The sequence below is a fragment of the Erinaceus europaeus genome, chromosome 8, assembly GCF_950295315.1.
Source record: "Erinaceus europaeus chromosome 8, mEriEur2.1, whole genome shotgun sequence".
Lineage (NCBI taxonomy): Eukaryota > Metazoa > Chordata > Mammalia > Eulipotyphla > Erinaceidae > Erinaceus > Erinaceus europaeus.
Window position 1 is genome coordinate 29,935,404 of NC_080169.1, and position 21,739 is coordinate 29,957,142.

At 38.3% G+C, this 21,739-nt stretch overlaps 1 protein-coding gene across 1 annotated transcript in view; it reads left to right on the forward strand.

Moving 5' to 3' along the window:
• Nucleotides 1–21,739, forward strand: part of RAPGEF5 (Rap guanine nucleotide exchange factor 5) — a 308,676-nt gene that overhangs the window by 257,564 nt on the left and 29,373 nt on the right. The window contains exons 15-20 of the mRNA XM_060196104.1: nucleotides 294–324; nucleotides 1,417–1,495; nucleotides 3,558–3,707; nucleotides 7,797–7,894; nucleotides 11,789–11,911; nucleotides 14,576–14,754. Coding sequence (XP_060052087.1) covers nucleotides 294–324; nucleotides 1,417–1,495; nucleotides 3,558–3,707; nucleotides 7,797–7,894; nucleotides 11,789–11,911; nucleotides 14,576–14,754 — 660 coding nt within the window. The remainder of the gene's footprint in view (nucleotides 1–293; nucleotides 325–1,416; nucleotides 1,496–3,557; nucleotides 3,708–7,796; nucleotides 7,895–11,788; nucleotides 11,912–14,575; nucleotides 14,755–21,739) is intronic.

Below are 21,739 nucleotides of genomic sequence, written 5' to 3' on the forward strand. Positions count from 1 at the left end.
AGAAAAATTATTTTCTGTGGACTAAATAATTCCACTTCCCTCATTGCTCTCTTCCTGTGTATAGAAAGTAAAATGCACCTGTCGAGTAGATAGCTTTTTCCAAGTTAATTTGAGACACGGAGCCCAGTGTCAAGTGTGTTATACATAGTAAACAAATAATAATTTGGTTGTGTTGTTGTTCTTTTTAAAAAGAACAAAAAACTTAGTGACTAAAAATCAGTCTTCTGTGACAGTAACTGCATTGTTCTGGGTTTGTGAAAACAAAGGCTGACTTCTTGTCCTTTATCTTTCAGCACTGTAGATGAATATTCACCACAAAGAAAGGTAAGGTAGACCCTTTTTTATCTGAAGTGGGATGAGTGGTTTGGATGCCTTGCCTTGCCTCACTTGGCATTTTTTATTAATTAGAAGGATATTGCCTCAAGTTCGAGTGGGGAGGCTGACTGCTCTTGTTATTCTCTTGGTAGTTTCCCTATGCTGACATAGACACTGTTTTAGCCATGTGCCCTTGACTTTATGGCATCCTATTTTTGTACTCTCAAATTTTCCCTAATGTCCCCAAGAACAATGTAAATTTGGATTTCAAAATATTGCTGAAAAAAGAAAAAGGACAATCTATAAAAGAATTTTGACTACTAGAATTAAATATATCTTTATGAAAACACTCTGCACTTGTCAACACAGCAGAAGATGGTCCCAAGAATTAATGTGTTTCTTACTCATTATGGACGGGGAGGATACAAAATTAGATGACAAGTACAAGTAGAAACTGATGTATTGGAGGGTAATCAAAGTAATATATGCTTTTCTCTGAAGAGAGTCATTGTATAGGGATGGGGAGATAGGATAATGGCTATGCAGAAGAAAGACTTTCATGCCTGAGATACCACAGGCTCTAGGTTTAAAAAAAAGTGGTTGTACTATAAGCAGAAATATGAAATCCTACAAAAGCTATGTTGGGTAAGAGAAAAAGAGGTCATTGTCAGAATCAGTGCATATTTTTAATAGCCCGGGGTTAAAAGTCACTCTTCTTCACCATGTATTAAGGAACTTTTTGCCTGCCACTAGGCTCAACCAAGGTCTGTCATATTGCTCAGACTCTCTGCCTCCATGTGCAACTCCCAATTTCTTCCTCTAAGGACTGGATGAGTGAATTGTATATATAACTGAAGAAGAAAAAAAAAGACTAGTAGTTTCCAATGGATGGGGGATGGGATATGGAACTCTGGGGAACTATATGGAATTATACCCCTGTTATCTTACAATCTTGTTAATCATTATTAAATCACTATTAATTTTTTAATAAATATTAAAACAAAAAATGTGGCTAGTGCTTTTGAAACCTATTGGAACAGCTGTGCTTTTCCAAAGGGCAGGAATACATTTATTCATTGTTCTCCTCATCCCTTCTCACAGAATAAAGCCCTTTTCCACCAATTCAGTCTTAAGGAGAACTGGCTCCAGCTTCGAGGAACTGTGACTGAAACAGAGGAAAGTGAGTATGCTTTGTAAGGAGGGTTTAGAGTGGGTGGAGTAGCAGTTAGTCACCACCATTCTACATCGTTAACATCCATCTGCCTTTAACCATTTCCAGCTGCTGCACCTCTTAGAAGCATGTTACAGTAGAATAGGATAAGCTTGTTTTCTTTTCTCACTTTGAATTCAGAAATTCTGAATGTGACCATCTAACATTAGCTCGGTTTCTTGAACACTTAAGCAGCAATATGTCACAAGATATACCTTCTGTATTTGCATATTACACTGCTCACCAATGAATCTGTTATATAAATAGCATCTATACATATGAAAGAGCAGGTGAAGGAGGCAGGTGGAGCACACATGTCACCATGTATAAGGACCCAGGTTCAGGCCCCTGGTCCGCACATGCAGAGGGGAAGCTTCACTAGCGAAGCAGTAACGCAGAGCTGCAGGTATGTTTCATTCTCCCTGTCTCCTTCTCTTTATTTAAAAATATATATGTATGTGATGCTGGTAGTGGTGGCATCATCCTGCAAGCACAGAGCCCCAGGAATAACCCTGGGGGGGGCAAGTAAAATTAATTTGCCTACTAACTTCTTAAGTGCTGACCTTCCTTGCCTGTTTATAATTTTATAATTTTACAAGCTGATTTTCTAAGAATATGAGTATTTCAAGACCCCTGTTCTGTTTTGTCCATGAGTTTATTAAACAAGCTATAAAGGCTTTATTCAGTTAGTAGTTTGTAGATTACATCTTCACCTTGTTTAGAATTTTTTTTTGTAGTAGGGATAAAAGTCTTTTTGTCTCCCATATGTCTGTTGGCATCAACTATATGTTAGATATCCTGGTTCTAATGACACACCCAACCAAACCTAACCAATTGCTGTCAGAACCTCCTGGTGTTGTGTTTACTTTGTCAGCTCAGTTTGTCTTCTGTCGCATTTGCATTTCTGTGAAGACATCCCTGAGTTTACTTTTCTGGTATCATTTATATGCCATATGAAATTGTTCTTGCTGTACTGCCTCCCCCGCTTTTGCAACACAGAAATGATCACTGACTACAAGTGCCTTATATCTTCTGAATATCTGGTATAAGAAACAAATAATGTGACAGTTACATCCATTGCTATTAAAGCAGCATCTGCTATCCAATTAAGTAGAAAACCCTTTCCAGGTTCCTGTCCACTGTGTTATTGATAAAGCCATAGTATTAAATATTAGCACCACAAACAATAAAAAGAGAATAAAAAGGGATTAAAATGTGACCTCTTTTTTTAAATGATTTTATTTATTTATTATTGGATAGAGACAGAGGAAAAATTGAGAGGGGCAGGGGAGACAGAGAGCAATAGATAAAGAGAGAGACCTGCAGCCGGCTTTACCACTCATGATGCTTTCCTCCTGCAGGTGGGAACCAGGAGCTTGCACCTGGGCTTGAACATGCATCCTTGCACACTGTAATGTGAGCACTTAACCAGGTGCATCACTGCTTGGCCTCTGAAATGTGAATTCTTTTTGAAACCTTGGTAGGGCAGGGAGGGGAAGTAACTATTAAATGTTCAAGAAAAGGAAACACAGAAACCATGACAAATGAAAGATCGTTAGATAAACTTAATTATGGTAACAAAATATAAGATTCTTGGTTGGGCCATTTTGTCCTGAAATGGTGTATAAAATTTTAAAAATTATATAACTTAGGTATTTTACTAAATTACCTTGGGAGGTATTAGCAGCCTTCAAAGTAGGAACTCAGAAATTCAAGCACTTTTTTTAGAGATACTCTGTATTCCATAGATTTCACTGTATTGTAGTCAGGAAGGACGTGGTTCTCACAGTACAGTATGAAAAGCCCAAGTCCTGTTCATGTTTGCTTACTCGATCACATCTGTCTCTTGCCTGTCATACAGCTGGCATTTATATGCATATTCTCTCAGGTGTCCCAGTGCATATATAAATGTAAACTTGGCTGTATGGTATATCCATAAGAGTATACAGTAAGATGGATGCCTTGATTTGAAAAAAAATCTACCTCATCATCGCAGCTCCCTGCTTACTCACAATTCTTCTGCTTTGTATAGTTTTTTGTCACGTCTATTTAATGGAGCACTCCTATGTTAGCGTGAAGGCAAAAGTTTCCAGCACAGCCCATGAGATCCTGAAAGTTGTGGCAGAAAAGATCCAACATGCTGAAGAGGAGTTGGCTCTGGTGGCTGTCACATTCTCTGGGGGTAAATTATTTTCTCTCCTTGATTTTCTTCTAGGTATTCTCTAAGAGGAGAGAGTTAAGATTTTTGTTCAGTTAAAGGTACAGTTCACCCCTTCTTGGTCTGCAGCTGGATGACCAGAGTAAACAACAAGACTGCCTGCCAGCGGTGTTTCCATGACAACAGTCCGAGGACTGTTGGATACTGAATCCCCTCCCCACAGAGGCATGCCTATGTTTTGAAATATATTATAAAGCTTTTTCATATCTTATTCTCTACATAAGCCTTCTGTTTTCATATTTAAATGAACTCAGGAAGTTGCTAAAGAATGAAATCAGGAAGAAAAAAAAGACAGTCTGGAAGTAGTCATAGTGTCGACTGAAACTTTAATACTTAAAGAATCACTCTTTTCAAAATATATATATATATATATATATATATATATATATATATATATATATATATATTATGGGAATGAGCATGAGAGAGCAGAGCATTGTTCTGGCATATGCAGTAGTAGGGATCAAACCTGGAACCTAAAGAGTCCCCATTGAAGGAAACCAAAGTGACATTAGACAAAATAGACCACTGCTGAAAGGCTGTGTTCCAGTGGGTGGACATGGAGAGTAAAGCCTGATTATAGTTTTTTCTTCTACTGGGCCGTATTTATCCTCTTAGAATGGTTTATTGTCTGTTTTGAATAAGATCACAGAGATTACAAGCTGACACTATTGATCTATGTGACCTGGACAGACCCCTTCATTTCCACTGGAGCCTGTCAGATCTCAGTGTCACTGGCCTCCTTTATAACTTATGATCTTTATTTAATACTCTCATTAGCCCTGAAAAAAGTACAAAGAAAGCGACTGAACATCAGTAGTTTGAAAAATGGGAGTAGAATGTGAACTAATCAACCAGAGATGGGGCAGGTGGGGGAGGGGCATGATAATCAGGGCATTCCTATTCACCTTTTGTTACCATCCTAGAATCAGTAGAAAACAACCACGACATATGGGAAGATTGCTTCCCTTTTTCCTTTTTTGTTACTCAAAGACAGGTAAAATGGTCTATAAGCTTGGTGATTATATATGCAAATGGAGCTTTGCTCCCCCAGGCTAAATTAAGAGATTCATTCCTCTTTCCCGTAGGACTGTAATTGTGCATCCCATCAAAGCATCACCTGAAAAAGTAAACATGCACACATTTGAGAAATGTAAAGACTACATCAGTTTTAATTATGGAATCGCTGACTTTTTAATAAAATAGTCTGGGTAATATAGATAGAAATCCTGTATATTATATTTAAGGTGACCAAAAATATTAAGTGGTTCTGAATGATGTTAGGCTTCATCAAACCAAGATTTACCCCTCAAGACAATACCATTGTAAGAAATAATCAGGGGAGGGGAGCAGGTGGTGGCATACCCAGTGGAGCACACATGCTACCATGCACAAAGGCCCAGCTTCAAGTCCCCTGACCCCCACCTGCATGGGACTAGCTTCAGGAACAGTGGAACAGTGCTTCAGGTTTCTTTTTTTCTTATGCCCCCCCCCCCCACTCTTATTTCTCTAAGAAAATGAGGAAACGGGGATGGGTGGGTCATGGCCACCAGGAACAGGAGAATTGTTCAGGCACAAAACCCAATGATATTCCTGTTGGCCAAATAAAAAAGAAAAAAAAAAAATCATTGGATCCTCATTCAAACAGAGCGTGTTAGAAAAAGGATGGACCCTAAGTGAACTTTGCAGCACAACTGAACCCATCTCCCTTGGAAAATCACCACATGAATGTGGAAATTAATGAGTGGCTCTTTTACTACCCAGCAGCTACTTGGTGTCTGTGAATACCACTTTTACGCTCTATTAAATTAGGTTCATCAGGGTGGGCAATGGTGTTCTAATGGGTATGGACTCGTTGCTAATCGTTGCTAGAAATATCAGCTTATCTCGTGAATTATCCCACAGATTTGGAAATGTGCCATCATTTCCCATCAAATAGTGATTTTCTCTGTTAAGAACCTTTCTCCCTACCACTTAATATCCTCCAAACAATTATGTATTTACAAAGGGAAAAAAGATAGCTTATATAGTTCTTGTTCGAGATATAATTTTCAATAAATAATGTTCAGAATACTACCTTGAAATGGAGAAAACATGAGTTCGACTGTTAATTTTCTTTCTATTTAAAAATACACAAACTTATAAGTCTTGGTAGTGGTATGCTTTGGGAATTTTTTTTTCAAAACAATGGTATTGTCATTCTTAGACCTTTCAGTGGTTTTCTCACTGTTTTGAACCCCGAGTAGGTATATGTATGTAACTGCAGCAACCTACCCAGATATTCAGAGCTGAAATTCTGTCAGCTGTTGTTTTTGTTGTAGAGTGACAGACCCAAAAGTAAGAAAAATGTTTCTTAGCAAAGAAAAAAAACAAATTCTTGTTAGATAGTCATAGCATTTTGTTCTGCTGCAAGTATGGAACAGCTGTCATAAATTCAGAGTTAAGGTATACATGGGCACACAAAGGGTTTTGAGCAACTGTAGGTAAACAAAGAGGCAGGAGATAGAAGAACTTGTGGGACCATTTACCACATGAGCTTGGCATGACAGTACTATTGATCTTTGTTAATGTTGGCCATAAAGAAAATACTAGATTGTTGTTTGTGTTCTCTGTATTAAGCAGAAATGGTTAGAATAAAATTTAGCATTTGCACTGATTAAGTTATCTATTATAGAAGAAAGGTATGTGGAATATTACATCTCTTCATCATGGTAGGTAGTGAAAGGCTACTTTAGAAGCTGATTATATTACAATGTAATAAACTTGAGTGTTATTTTAGTCGATTCCCATACCCATTTTATAATTAAGTGGAGGATATTTTTCTGTGAGTAAGGCTATTGTATAAAATTCTTTTTCTCTCAGGCATATCATACATGTGCAAGGTACTGGGTTTCTTTTCCCTGCCCAGCATAAAAAAAAATAAGAATATTAAATACAAAAATAAAAGTTTTCCAGTCATGGTAGAAAAATGATTTAAAGATAGGAACAATTTTGCAATAATAGTAATAACATAAAAGAAGAATTTGTGGAAAAGTTGTAGCTCAGAAATAGTCAAGAAATATAAAATAAGCAGAGAATCTACTTTTAGTTTTAGCAAAACAATAAACTTAATTGAAGTAATGATTAGTGTTGGCCAGTATCCTTATTTTTAGAAGTTTAATTTCCTAAAAGGTAAGTATTGGAAAGCTGTTTAGCCATTTATATAAAAATCTTAAAAAATATCCATTCCCTTTGACCTAGTAATTCCACTTGGTGGAAATTTTAGAAAATTCAGAAAAATCATCTATAAGCAGCCAAAGATTTATGCACGTGAATGTTGATGTTAGCAATATATATTATAGCTGTTACAATAGCAGAACTCATTTATCAAGCCCCTGTTATGTGCCAGGCCCTGTGCTAGTACTTAACACATATCTTGTCATCTAATTTATATGACAAAAAAAACAAAACTAGAAACCATTAAGTGCTCAGTAGAGGAAAGATTAAACGAGGATATAGTGGACTATTATGTAACCAAATAGATGACATATATAAATAATTCTGACATATGGGTAAGTACTTATAATAAAATCAGAATGTAAAATCGTATGTGAAATAATCTCAAATACATATGTACATATATTCATAATGATTACAAATACTTATGAATAAGTATTAGTTACAAATAAATGTATATATATATATGGGTACACACATATACATTTGCATAAAGACCAGAACAAAAAATATATACTCGAATGCTACCAATATTATGGTAGCATTAACTCAGAGTGATGGATTTATAACTGATTTTTACTTTTTCCCCCCTAAATTGTTCTGTGCCCTAAAGAGTGCTAAACTATTTTAAGAAAGTTCACAAGAGGGCTCATGCTACGGATAATTAGTTGTGATGTTCATTGGTGTCTTTATGCAGGTCTGAATAGAATCTACTTTCGATCCTTTTGTATGCATTTTTTTTTCTTTGGGCAAATTTTACTCTTTAAACGTGCTGTGTACATCTACTGCTATTCTTGCTTTTCTTATTGTTACTATTTTCTTCTTCTTTTAATACAGAAAAGCATGTACTTCAGCCGAATGACTTGGTGATCTCCAAATCTCTTGAAGCATCTGGTCGAATCTTTGTCTACCGGAAAGACTTGGCTGACACTTTGGTAAGGAATATTAGCCTGAGACTCAAATGCATCCATAACAAACATCAGCCTCCAAGTATATTTTTAATCTTTTATAATAATGAATGTCAGAAAATATATTAAATTATTTCCTCTTCTTGCTAACAATTTGCCTGTAAAATAACACTATTTTTGAAAATCAGAGAGAGGCCTAAGTTGAGGACTTCTAAACCATGTCTAAATCACACATCCTTTGTGTGTGCAGCATCTCTTATAACATTCCCACCAACACTGTGAGGTTTGGAGAGGCTTAGTACGTACTCTAGCTTTAATAGTCAAGTAAAGAATAGTGCAAGAATTGTAATCCAGATATATTTGACCCTGAAGCTCCTGCACATTCATTTGTAGATGATGAGGGAGGAAAGGAGAAGGGACCATTTGTCTTACTTGGAACTTTCTGCTTCCTTTGGCAGCTCACAGGACCTATAATGATATAATTGCAGCAGTGAAACATGGCAAACTGGGTGCTATACTTTTTCTTTGAGTAAATAATGAGATTGCTTTGATTTCAATCCTTCCTCCCCATGAAGGATGATCTATTATATAGCTGCTGTGGGACTTCTGGTGATGGAGGGAACCCATACCTTAATAGCTTTCCTCGACTTAGCATGCAGTTCCCCCGTGTGCTTTATACCACTGCCCAGCACAAGCCTTAGCTGAGGAGAAGGCAGGCCTGAGGCAATGTGGGATGAATTGGAGCTGTGAAGCATGTTTTAGATCAGCCATCTGCCAGCCTGTCTTTGAAGGTTTTCCCCACCAACTTTGCACACTGCTGAAAAAGTTGTACACACAAAACCACTAGTGTTCACTATACTTATACAGAGATTAGTTGGTCTTCTTTTGTTCATTTTTGCCCACTGGGGCCTCTTTCCTGAATGACTGCACTGCACCCGGCAGCACTTTTTTTTCTTCTCTTTTTAAATCTTAGAGATAGAGAGAAGGAGCCAAGCCAAGCTATGCCTTTACTGTTTCTGTAATTTACCCCCAGGCCACGCATGGTGCTCCCATGGTGCTGGGGACTCTGTTCTGTGTTCTGGGTCCTCATACATGGTGAAGTGTACACTCTACCAGAGCAGCTCCCTCCCAGCCTTCTTAAAAAGCAAAATAAAAAAAATTTGAGTCCTATGTCAGAGAAATAGTCATGGAGATGCAGTCTGTAATCATGGATAACCAGAGGGCAGTGTCAGGGAAATGAATACAATTTAAAGAGAATGTAGGAAAGAGAAAGGACCAAGTGAGAGATCAGGGAGGTAATACAGCAGTAGTGCACCAGACTTTCATGCCTGCAGCTAGGAGGTCCCAAGTTCATTCTCCAGAATCACAGTTCTCCAGAAATATTCTCTCACACTGTCTCCCATTAAAATAAAGAATTGGGAGTCGGGTGGTAGCGCAGTGGGTTGAGCGCAGGTCGTGCCACGCGCAAGGACTGGCATAAGGATCCTGGTTCGAGCCCTCCAGCCCCCCACCTGCAGGGGAGTCGCTTCACAAACAGTGAAGCAGGTCTGCAGGTGTCTGTCTTTCTCTCCCCCTCTCTGTCTTCCCTTCCTCTCTCTATGTCTCTCTGTCCTATCCAACAACATCAATAACAGTAATAACTACAACAATAAAACAAGGGCAACAAAGGGAATAAATAAATAGTAAAAAATATATATAACATATAGAATCAAGGAAAATAGGTTTATACTTCCACATTATTGTGAAGATTTTTTTTTCATTTCCTAACTCTCAGCTGTCATATTGAAAACTCAGGTGTCCCTCAACTCAATACCTCAATATTTGCCCATTATCCATTCATTCCATTCTCACTGACCTCTATCCTTCAGCCTACTCTGGATATAGGGACCAATTGTTTCATATTCTCTGTTGAAGAGACTCAGATGTATACAGAATCTCTGTGAAGTCTTGTCATTAGCTTTGTTTTATTTTACTTTATCACTGCTGGCGTTTTGCTCTTCAGACTGATGTTCTCAGACAGAAAGAGAGAGATAGAGAGAGGAAGGGGGCAACACCACACACAAAAGCTTCCCTCAATGCAGTGGGGACCATTTGGCAAGCAGGCACTATCCCAGGTAAGTTATTATACCAGTATAGTCACTGATTTTTTTTTTTTACTTATCTTTATTTATTGGCTAGAGACAGCAGAAATCAAGAGGGTAGGAGGAAAAAGAGATGGAGAGAGAGACACCTGCAGCCCTATTTCACCACTATATAGCATGTGCATACATATATATAAAACATATATATATAAAACATAGCCATTGAGCTTGCCTAGGAAATATAATTGTCTTCACATTATACATGATATATAATTTCATATGAAAACTAAATAATCAGAAGAAACAAAAAAGTTAGTATTAATAGGAGCCTATTACAAATTCTGGAATAATTGTTGAAGTCATGTCCCTAATCATGTTGGGTTTCTCCGAGAGAGGGGGCGGGGGAGAACCTGTGTGTATGTGTATGTCTTTCGTTTTGCACCAGAGTTTCACTAGGGCTTTATGCCTGCATCATACCTCCAGAAAACTTTTTTTTTTCTTTTTAAGATAGTGAGAGACAAAGAGAAATATGTATACAGGGAGAGAGAGAGAGAGAGAGAGAGAGAAGAGGAGAGGAGAGAGAGAGAGAGAGAGAGAGAAGAGAGACCATAGCACTATTTCATAGCTCATGAAGCTTCCCCTTTAGAGTGGTCCTCCGACATGGTAGCCAGAGGCTTGAACCCAGGGCTACATGGTAAGTATGCCACCACCAGCCCCACTTCCTTCAGTTTTGATTGGAATAATGTATCTTTCATATTACTAATTCTTTGGTCATCTGTACAGTTTCTTCAGTTCTATTAAATTTCATTTCATATTCATCAAAGGAATGTCTTCAATCATACTATTATTTTGGGGGGCTTACTGTACATTTTCTTTCACAATTAGAAAATTTTGTATACACGTACAAAAGTTCTAAAATGCAAATAACTTGTTTTGCAGTTTAAGAACTGAGATTAGTATTAATATTTGGAATCTAAAATATTCCCCCCTTCTTCTGCTATGCTATTTATTTTTCCTATTCTGTTTCTCCAAGTCATTAGTTATTTTAAAATATCATTAACTAGTCAAGTCTAGCTGCTCAAATGGAAAAACTTATATTTTTAACTGTAAAATATCTAATATCTTGAGACAACCTCACATAACTTTAATAAATCAGTGACAATAGATTTAAAAATTGTGGTGGTATTTAATAATTGCATGTCACATTTTAAGAAAATGCCATTGCTATTCTGATCCCTACTTATGCAGGGAAAACAACTGATACTTAAAATGAATTGTGCACTGTATGGTAAAAAAATAAATAAAGTAGCCTTAATATTTTATTTCTTTCTATTTTTTTTCATTCTTTACAGCATTTTAATAAAATTTATAAATGTGTGTCTGAGATAAGACTTGCTAAACATATTTTCTGTAAAAGCCATGTCTGTCTTTATTGAAGTGCACCATGACATTTCTTTTGTTTGTTTTTATACTAACCCTGCTGGCACATTAATTCTTACCAGAAACCAGAGTGATTTCAGGGCTTTCAGTTTCATTATACTGTCTGTCAGAGCAGTGTTTTATTAATATAATTAGATTCAGATTCGGGAGGGGCTAGGGGGTGGGGGTGGGGGCGATCAGGCTAACTCAGGGAAGTATCATTGATCACATTCTACTGTGTCCAAGGCTGTTCCCTAAATTGGCTGTAACTCACTTGAAGGTGAACAGACCCGGGAAAATATTCAGTCTACTCAAGACAAAATTACTTTTCTAATCTGAGCTTCTAGTGCCTTTAACACCAACCAAGTGCTAAACATTGGGAAATAACTAAAGATTATTTTGTTCCTGTCTGCTGATTTAGAACCCATTTATAGAAAATGAGGATGCACAGCAAAGGTCAATGAGGATTTTGGGAATGAACACTTGGGATCTTGCTTTGGAATTAATGAATTTTGATTGGAATCTCTTCAATTCAATTCATGAGGTAAGTACACTCAGTGTGAACAGATAAATGGAATTCTTCTTGAGAAATATTTATGTGTGTGACTAAATTTTAAAAAGACCTATTAGGATTGTCAAAGTAGCTCACTTTAATAAGTGTGCCTGCTTTGCAATGTGGGTGACCCAGGTTCAAGCCCGGTCCCCACTGCATTGAAGCAAGCTTCAACGTTGTGGTCTCTTTCTTTTTTTTTTTTTTTAATTTTTTATTTAAGAAAGGATTAGTGAACAAAAGCATAAGGTAGGAGGGGTACAACTCCACACAATTCCCAACACCCAATCCCCATAACCCACCCCCTCCCCTGATAGCTTTCCCATTCTCTATCCCTCTGGGAGCATGGACCCAGGGTCGTTGAGGGATGCAGAAGGTAGAAGGTCTGGCTTCTGTAATTGCTTCCCCGCTGAACATGGGCGTTGACTGGTCGGTCCATACCCCCAGTCTGCCTCTCTCTTTCCCTAGTAGGGTGTGACTCTGGGGAAGCTGAGCTCCAGGACACATTGGTGGGGTCTTCAATCCAGGGAAGCCTAGCCAGCATCCTGGTGGCATCTGGAACCTGGTGATTGAAAACAGAGTTAACATATGAAGCCAAACAATTTGTTGAGCAATCATGGATCCCAAGCTTGGATAGTGGAGAGGAAGTGTTAGGGAGGTACTCACTGCAAACTCTAGTGTACTACTGCTTTCAGGTATATATTTTGCAGTAGTTTATGGATACGTGTGCACATAAGCTCTCTCTCACAGAAACTGGTGTATATCTAGGTTATGGGACTTTGTTAGAAAGTGAACTACCTGAGATGAAATTAGAGTGTACTATTAAAGGAAAGGTCTCACCCGAGTAATGAAGCTGAAGGGTTGTCATTGTGGTCTCTTTCATTCTCTTTCTGTCTTGCTGCCTCTCTGTTTCTCTCTGAAAATAAATAAATAAACATACTATCAGGAAATGATAAGTAACAGGGAAGGGAGGAGGGAGGGAACTAAATGGATATACACATAAGCTTAGGATACCATAGTCCAAAAAGATATTTAGGAACTTTAAATACATTCAAAGACTGAGTCAAACCTATGAAAATCAGATTACAATATCATATTTGTTCTTGTAACCATGTTTTTGTGATACAGTATAAAATATTATAAACTTATATGTGTGGATACTTTCATATTTATCTGTGTATAAGAAGTCTTGATGAGGTTGAAGAGTCATTTTGCACATATCCTTGATACTGATTTTTTTTATTCCACAAAGTCTAGAAACACATTTTTGTACATATGTACATGTCCACACACATTATTTTACTTAAGAGCATTCTATAAATTTAAGCTACACTGCTAGATTCCAAGTATTCTCTCACATTTTTTTAATATTATTTCAAATATTTTGATGCATCAACTTCTCCACTGAGAATAGTTTCATGCATTTATAAAACAATAGATTAGAAGCAAAGCGCCTCTAACAATGAATAAATCTTGCCAATGGAAAGGCTCACAGGAATCAGGAGATGAAGAATGTGCCAACTGTGTGCAACCATATGTTGCATTTGCTTTGCCATGTAGTGAAGTGTTTCATTACAAAATGGCCTTTCCTTCTGAAAAAGGAACTCATACCCACTTTAGGGAAACTTGAGCTTCACTTTCATTTTGGAATGTCCTTCAGATGTCCTCAGATATTCTTGTTAAAGGAATTCCAGCCTTATATTCTAAATTTGAGTAAGCAGTGAACTCATTCAAGATAACCAGCTAGTGAATTTGTAGATGCGAATAGAGTGGAAGGTGTCACTGCTTAAGCAGTGGGAGAATTGTGAATCACTTCAGGAATTTACATGCACACCTTCTCCTTTTAAAAACAAATCTCTTCTATTGTTTTTGCATAGTTAGTAAATAAACAGTTTTGTCTTCTTACTTGCCTTTAGAAAATTTGAACCTTACCCTAATCTTGCTATCTTTCTGTTTATGACTTGGCAGTATATTATCTGTTTTTAAAGAATGATACCCAGGTCAGATTCAGTAACACCAGTTGTAGTTAGTCCCAATTGCTCATTTTTGGCCCCAGCACAGACCTACTACAGCAGAAACTGGAGGGGGAAGGCATCAGTCCATGGCTCTAAGTGACCCCAATTCACACGAAATTTGAGACACTCACAAATCCACAAGGATTTTTTTTTTCTACATGTGTGGATCTTAATATATACTAGTAATCAAAGTTATTATTACTTGAACTTTCTCATATAGCAATTTGAGAAAGGTAGATTTGTTTCATCCTATGATTTAAACTTTAGTACACCTTACAATTTCTGGTGAAGGCATTGTCTTTACATTCTAAAAAATTGGACAAAACTGCTCAGGTTTGCATCCAGTCCCCACCACATTGAAGGACGCTTTGATGCTGTGGTCTCTTTCACACTCAGTTTCTGTTCTCTGTCTCTATCAAATAATAATAGTAATAGTAATAATAATAATAATATACCAGTTGAATACTATTTTATCAGACATTCTAAACCTAAATTGTTTTAGATTAAATTCATTGTTGTTATAGTCCTGCGATGGATATGAGAGTAGCTATCTGAAAGTTATTCTTTAAAATGATCTGAATTTTGTATCAGTTTAACTTGGAATATGCCAGAAATAAACAGTAACATGAACATTGTTTTTCAGCAAGAACTGATCTACTTCACCTTCAGCAGACAGGGAAATGGGGAGCACACCGTGAACCTCAGCCTTTTGCTCCAGAGATGCAATGAAGTACAGCTCTGGGTGGCCACAGAGATTTTACTCTGCAGCCAGCTGGGCAAGCGAGTGCAGCTGGTGAAGAAATTCATCAAAATTGCTGCTCAGTAAGTGTCTAGCATTTCATCTCATCCCCCTGAAGAAAGTACATTTCTTTTTCTTGTGATGATAAGAAGGGCTGGGAAGAAAGAAAGAAAAAGAAAGGAAGGAAGGAAAGAGAGAGAGAGAGAGAAAGGGAAAGAAAGGAAGGGAGGAAGAAAGAAAGAGAGGAAAAAGTGTAACACTGAGTTAAACAACCAAGTGATTGAAAAGATCTGTCCTCTTTGCACTTGAAGTATTTGGATTTTAAAGCAAATGTCAGTTTCTCAGACCAAACCCCTCTGCTCTATGCTATAGAACTAATAAGCAGGCAGTGCACATATAGTTCCCATTCTGCAGCTAAACTATGTACACCCTAGCTGGGTTAGCTGCCATAGGCTAGAAAGATGAGGGAGGTGATGTAGAAAGTGAGACTCCAGAGTTCTGCTACTAGCTTTAATGCTCACAGTCCAAACTCTGAAAACTCTTGCAAGGGCCCCACACTGACTGGTCCCACCTAACCTCAGAGCCTTCAGCTACCCCATGCTGCAGCTGCTGGCAATGACTGTCTCTTTTCTATGCAGACCATCCTCCAAGGGTAGACAGGTGAGGTTGACGGCTAAGAATGGCCATTTAGACTCAGCAAATCACTGTTCTTTAAGACTTTAGTTAAAAACTGCTTTTTTTCTGAAGCCATAGTAACTTTCAGTTACAGGGATATCTGTTCCCCTCTTTCACTCCACCCAAAGCACAGACTTATTTCTTAAAAAACAAACAAACAAACAAAAAAAACAAGCCCAAGCCTTTTTTAGTATATGTATTGAACCTTGCTGTTTATATAGGATTCATTTATTGGGCTACATTAGTCTCCAAAGGACAGGGACCATTTCTAATCAAACATTTTTCCTTCAGTGCCTGGTAAAGCACTTGGTAAATAGCAGTGTCTCAGTAAATGTTGGGTTGTATGACATTTCAGTAACTTGCTGATAGCATCTCCTCAAATACCAGATTCATGTTCTCAGAGTGCTCTTGGGACAACTTCCCAACAGAAGCAGTAGCATGAATCAAACTGGTTCTCCGCTTCTCTCCATTTTATTTCTCTTTTATCTTACAGAGCAGTTTTGTAGCTCTTCCTACTTATGATGGCACAGTATAGTATATTAGTGTAATATAGTCAGGAAAATTCATTATCATATGTGTGGATGCGGGAAAATCAGAGCCCATACTAAATTCCTGTCTTTGTACTGCAGTTTGCTGAGTGGGGGGGGTACAGGATTGTTGGGGGGGGAGGGAGGTATTTCTTTTTTTTTATTTTATTTTATTTTTTTATTTTTATTTTTTTTTAATTTTTTATTTAAGAAAGGATTAGTGAACAAAAGCATAAGGTAGGAGGGGTACAACTCCACACAATTCCCACCACCCAATCCCCATAACCCACCCCCTCCCATGATAGCCTTCCCATTCTCTAGCCCTCTGGGAGCATGGACCCAGGGTCGTTGAGGGTTGCAGAAGGTAGAGGGTCTGGCTTCTGTAATTGCTTCCCCGCTGAACATGGGCGTTGACTGGTCGGTCCATACTCCCAGTCTGTCTCTCTCTTTCCCTAGTAAGGTGTGTCTCTGGGGAAGCTGAGCTCCAGGACACATTGGTGGGGTCTTCAATCCAGGGAAGCCTATCCAGCATCCTGGTGGCATCTGGAACCTGGAGGGAGGTATTTCTATTACTCAAAGGACTGATGAGTAAAATAGAACAGAGATTAGAGGCCGGGTAGCTCCCAGTAGAGCATACACGTCACCATGCACAAAGACCTTGGGTTACGCCCCCAATTCTCACCTACGAAAGGGAAGCTTCAGGGAGTCCGGCAGTAGCGCAGCAGGTTAAGCGCATGTGGCACGAAGCACAAGGACCAGCATAAGGATCCCAGTTTGAGCCCCCGGCTCCCCACCTGCAGGGGAGTCGCTTCATAGGCAGTGAAGCAGGTCTGCAGGTGTCTGTCTTTCTCTCTCCCTATCTGTCTTCCCCTCCTCTCTCCATTTCTCTGTGTCCTATCTAACAACAAGGACATCATCATCAACAACAATAATAACTACAACAACAATAAAAAAGGGCAACAAAAGGGAAAATAAATAAATAAATATTTTTTAAAAACCAGAAAGGGAAGCTTCATGAGAAGTAAGGCAGTGTTACAGATGTCTCTCCTCCCCTCTCTTTTCCTCTTTCTCTCTGTCTCAAACTCTCTATCAAAACAAAAAGAAAAAAATGGTCATTGGAAACAGTGGAGTTGAGTAGGCACTGAGCCCCAGTAATAACTGGTGGCAAAAGAACAACAAGCACACAAGCCAGAAACAGGAGCGCCTTACTATGAGATAAAATTCTGTGTTGTCAGAGGGGCTTTAAAGGAGGGTCAAGGCTGTAGGAAAGATGGACTAGAAAGGCATGTGTGAAAGGAGGAAGATTTGAGGCAATAATTGAGTACTATGTCAAGTTAAGAATTCCAAAGAGCACACTCTCCTTGGAGGTTGAAGCCATAGGTACAGAGCATGTGGCTAGGGAAAGGAACCTCCTGGGCTTTGGTTAAAGTGGAGGGGTGTGTATATAGAAGCTATAGATTGTTACAAAGGAAGGAGGGAGTGAGGGATAGGAGTGAATAGGGAGGAGGCACATTGTGAAGAATGCTGAACATCAGCCTGAGGAGTTTGGCTGCAGTTCGGGGGTGGGGAGGTTACTAAAAGGTTCTGTGCAAGAGACTGATAGGATCAGAGTCATCCCTCAGGAACTTGATCAGAAAACAGATAAGTCTAAACTGTAGGTCAGAAAACTTCAGAATAGAATTATCTTTTAAAAGATTTGTTTATTTTTAGAGCACTATAAGAGCACTACTTCAGCATATCTAGTGCCCGGGCTCAAATTTGGGCTGCAAACTGGAGAGATAGCTCGTGATTGCTATGTGTATGACCTAGGTCCAAGGCCTGGAATCACATGGAGGTATCATGATAACAGAAGAAGCTCCATGCTGTGATATATCCCCCCTCTCGTCTCCCATCTTTCTGTCTGAATGAAAAAGTGATCAGGAACAGTGAGACCTGTGTGGCCTCAGTACCACTGAAACAAAAACTCAGGACTTTACTCTTGAAAACCAGAAGCAGAACATGTTGTTTACTTAGGTGAGAGAACAGATATGTCTAAATTCTGAGCTATTTCATAGAGATTACTTTAAAATATATATATAGATAGATAGATAGATGATAGATAGATATAAATATATACAGATATATAGTTATAATCTGGGTCAGGCAGTGCCATACTTAGTTGAGTGCACCTGTTACAATGAACAAGGATCCAGATTCAAACTCCTGGTTCCTATCTATAGTAAGGAAATACCGAGTGGTGAAGCAGTGCTCCAAGTGTCTCTCTTTCTTTCTCCCTCTCTATCTCCCCTTCCACTCTCAAATTCTCTCTGTCTTATCAAATAAAAATAAATATCTTTTATATGACCAATGTTATCATTGGGGGAGGGGACACAAAACTCTGGTGGTATGTGTATAGTGAAATTATATCCCTTTAATCTTAAAATCTTTCATACCATTATCAAATCACTAATTAAAATTTTCAGTCAGTGTATTTCATAATAACCTGTGAAATGCTTAAAGGTGAGGTTCTTTTAGAGCAAAAAACTTTGTTTTTTATAAATGTCACTGACTTGAAAAAATGAACATAAATGTGTAACGGAGTGAAATGACACCTCACAGCTCAGTGCCCAGTAGATTATATCTATCCTAGGGGAAATGAAATATTTTCACATCTTCACCATGGTCTTGAATTATTTACTGTACTGGTGTCTATCCTTAGTCCATGAAATAGAATAGCAGCAGAAGCATAAAGTGAAATTTCTTATAATCACACTAGTAGGAATAACCAAGGGAAAATAGTAATTTCCAGGGCCATGAAGTGTATTCCCTGCCTGAGGCAGTCTATTTGCATATTCATGCTTCCCCTCTCTCCCCACCATCCCATCCCCCACCTCTGTGGATTGAGTGGGTTTTATTTCCTCACACAGACAAAGGAGTGTTTGCTAAACTGGAATGTTTAGTGTCGAATGCCTTTGCTTATCATGAGATGAATGAGCTGTGATAACAGAAGAGTCCAGGCCAGAATGGCATCCAATATTTGTACCATTATCAGTTTATCTTCTAGAGAAAGTGTGTCTATAATAATTTTTTAGGTTCAGATGTTAGATCTATATGTGTATAGTCTTTTAGTAGAATAAGAAAAGAAATATAAAGCAGAGAATTGCTTATAGGGAGCTCAAATATTTTTTTTAAATGAGAGTTATAGCTAAGATTCCCTGTTAAGTCTCCAAATAAATGATCATGAATAAATGGAGGGGGCCTTGTAATGAATAAGACCATTTCCATAAAGCCTTTTTTTAAATATTTATTTATTTATTATTGGATAGAGATAGAGAGAAATTGACAGGAGTGGGGGAGATAGAGAGGGAGAGGAAGACAGAGACACCTGCAGCCCTACTTCACCACTTGTGAAGCTTGCCCCCTACAGGCAGGGACCAGGGACTTGAACCTGGGATCTTGTACACTGTAATGTGTGCGCTTAACCAGGTGCGCCACCGCCTGGCCCCTCCATACAGTCTTTTTAAAAATATTAACTGATGTGATCTGAAAGGCACTTAGGTGGTGGGCAAAATGTAAGTATGCTGTAGTTATGTGCCCCAGTGTTCAGGAAGCTAAGCTGTAGTGAGGAGTGGCAGAACCAGGGAGGGTTTGTCCTTTAATAAGCTGAGGGTGAAGAGAGAGTGTTAGCATAGGGAGTGGATCATTCTCCCTGACCACAGGAACTTGAGAAGAGGAGTCTGGCACTTCATATCAGCCAGTAAAAGATGGACCTAATTCTAGACAATTCTGACTGATGTGCACCTCCAAGGGGTGTGATGAGACAGAGTTAAAAAAAAAAGTGGGGGGAGTAAGTAGCAGGAGGGAAGGGTAATAAAGTCCCAGAGCTGATGTCTTTAGGAACCAACTCTCAAAAATTAATGGATCTCTAAGTGACAGTCAAGTTGTGTTGTCTACATTTATTTATAGAGTAGATCAAGCAGGGTTTACTCAAGAAAGTTGGCAAAAACTAAATGAAAGGCTCACTAGACTGAGTTTCAGGTCCATCTGGAAACAGCAAGCAGGCTCAGAAGCTAGCCAGGAAGACTGAGAGGAACAGATCATGCTTGATGGGATAGGGACTGTAGGACTTGTTTTCAGCCCAGATATTTTAGACTCTAGAAGTCCCTTTCCAAGGTCTACTATTAATGACAGTTGGGCTTATGGAATGCTCCTAGTCACGACCTTCATTCCCTTGGGGCCTAGGCACAGCTGAACTGAGGCAGTGTCCTCCCCACAAAACACTTTAGGAGCAACTTCATCCAGGGCTTCTGCCAGGGTACAGCAGTTGGGTGAGTGTGTGTTTTACTGTTGATACTTTAAATCCAGACTACTTTGGCGGTTCTGAACTGACACACACTACATGTATAACTGGAAGTGATAATAGGTTTGGAGGACAGAAGGTTTTACTATTTGTCAAGAACCTTTTAAATCAGGATAGTTAGCAGTGCTGGGGAGACAACATAATGGTTATGCAAGGCTTTCATGCCTGAGGCACTAAGGTCCCAGGTTCAATCTCCAGCACCACCATAAATGAGAGTCTTTCTCTCTCTACCTTTTGTTCTCTATATATTTCTCATTAAAATAAAATAAAATATTTTAAAAGAAATAAAGTCATGACACTTTGACCAATCATGTAATGACTGAAAGCCTAGATTAATAAGAAAAAAACACTACATTGTAAATTATTTATTTACAGTATTTTATTTTGATTGTGAGAGTTATAAAGGGAAAGATACACACACATATATATGTATACACACACACATACACATATATATATAGAGAGAGAGAGGGAGAGGGAGAGGGAGATGGAGAGAAAGAGAGAGAGAGATACCAGAACACTGCTCAGCTCTGGCTTATAGTAGTTCTGGGAGTTGAACCTGGCACCTCAGAGCCTCAGGTGTGAATGTCCTTAGCATTTTTCTATCTCTCCAGCCCAGTAAAAAAGAAAGAAAAAGGAAAGAAATAAAGAAAGGAAGAAAGAAAGAAAGAAAGAAAGAAAGAAAGAAAGAAAGAAAGAAAGAAATATGTGTGTATATATACACACACAAAGATATCCATGGCAATATTCTGCATAACAAAAGACATTTTAAATTTTGACAATAAAGAATCCATAATATATAATATAACCTGGTGTATAACTGGAGAGGCCAGATATGGAGTTACATATGCACTGTTTCCAAATTCCATTTGAGACATTTGTGGCCATGGTATGGAAGGGGTAACATCTGAGCACAAACTAGATATCTGTTGTGAACTCAGTTTATTGCTAAGTACTTTCATATTTAATTATAAAGTGATTATAAAGTAATTCATTTTAAAAGCCTGCCTCAAAAAAAGTTGCTTTCTAAGGTGCCCCAGATAAAGCAGTGCCTGCAATTCCCAGGCTGTTCTGGCTGACCTGGGAGCCCAACCTGTCTTTGCTATGCCCTTCCTCTTCAGCTAGTGGGATTTTGACCTCTTACTTTGAAAGAAAGTTCTGACTGATGTTATACAGCACATACAGTGTGAATGAAACTCAACCCAATTTTGCATTTTCTTCCTTTTTTCCTTCAGTAAGAAAAATAGGGCAGTATTCCCATAGCATATGCCATATTTTAATATAGATATAACAAGGTAACTGTCTTGTTTATTATAACAAAGAAAATGTGTTTAAAAGTAACAGGAAGGAGAGATTAGAAGCATGAGGTGATAAGCGCTTGACTGTCAAAAAAGTAAACACAACACATTGATTAAAGAGGTGGGCTAGAAGGACTGTTAGGGGAGCATGGTATGTATTTTAAAGAAGGAATTTTAAAGTTTTAAATTGAAATTGTAAATGCAAACAAAACCGATTGAGAAGGAGAGA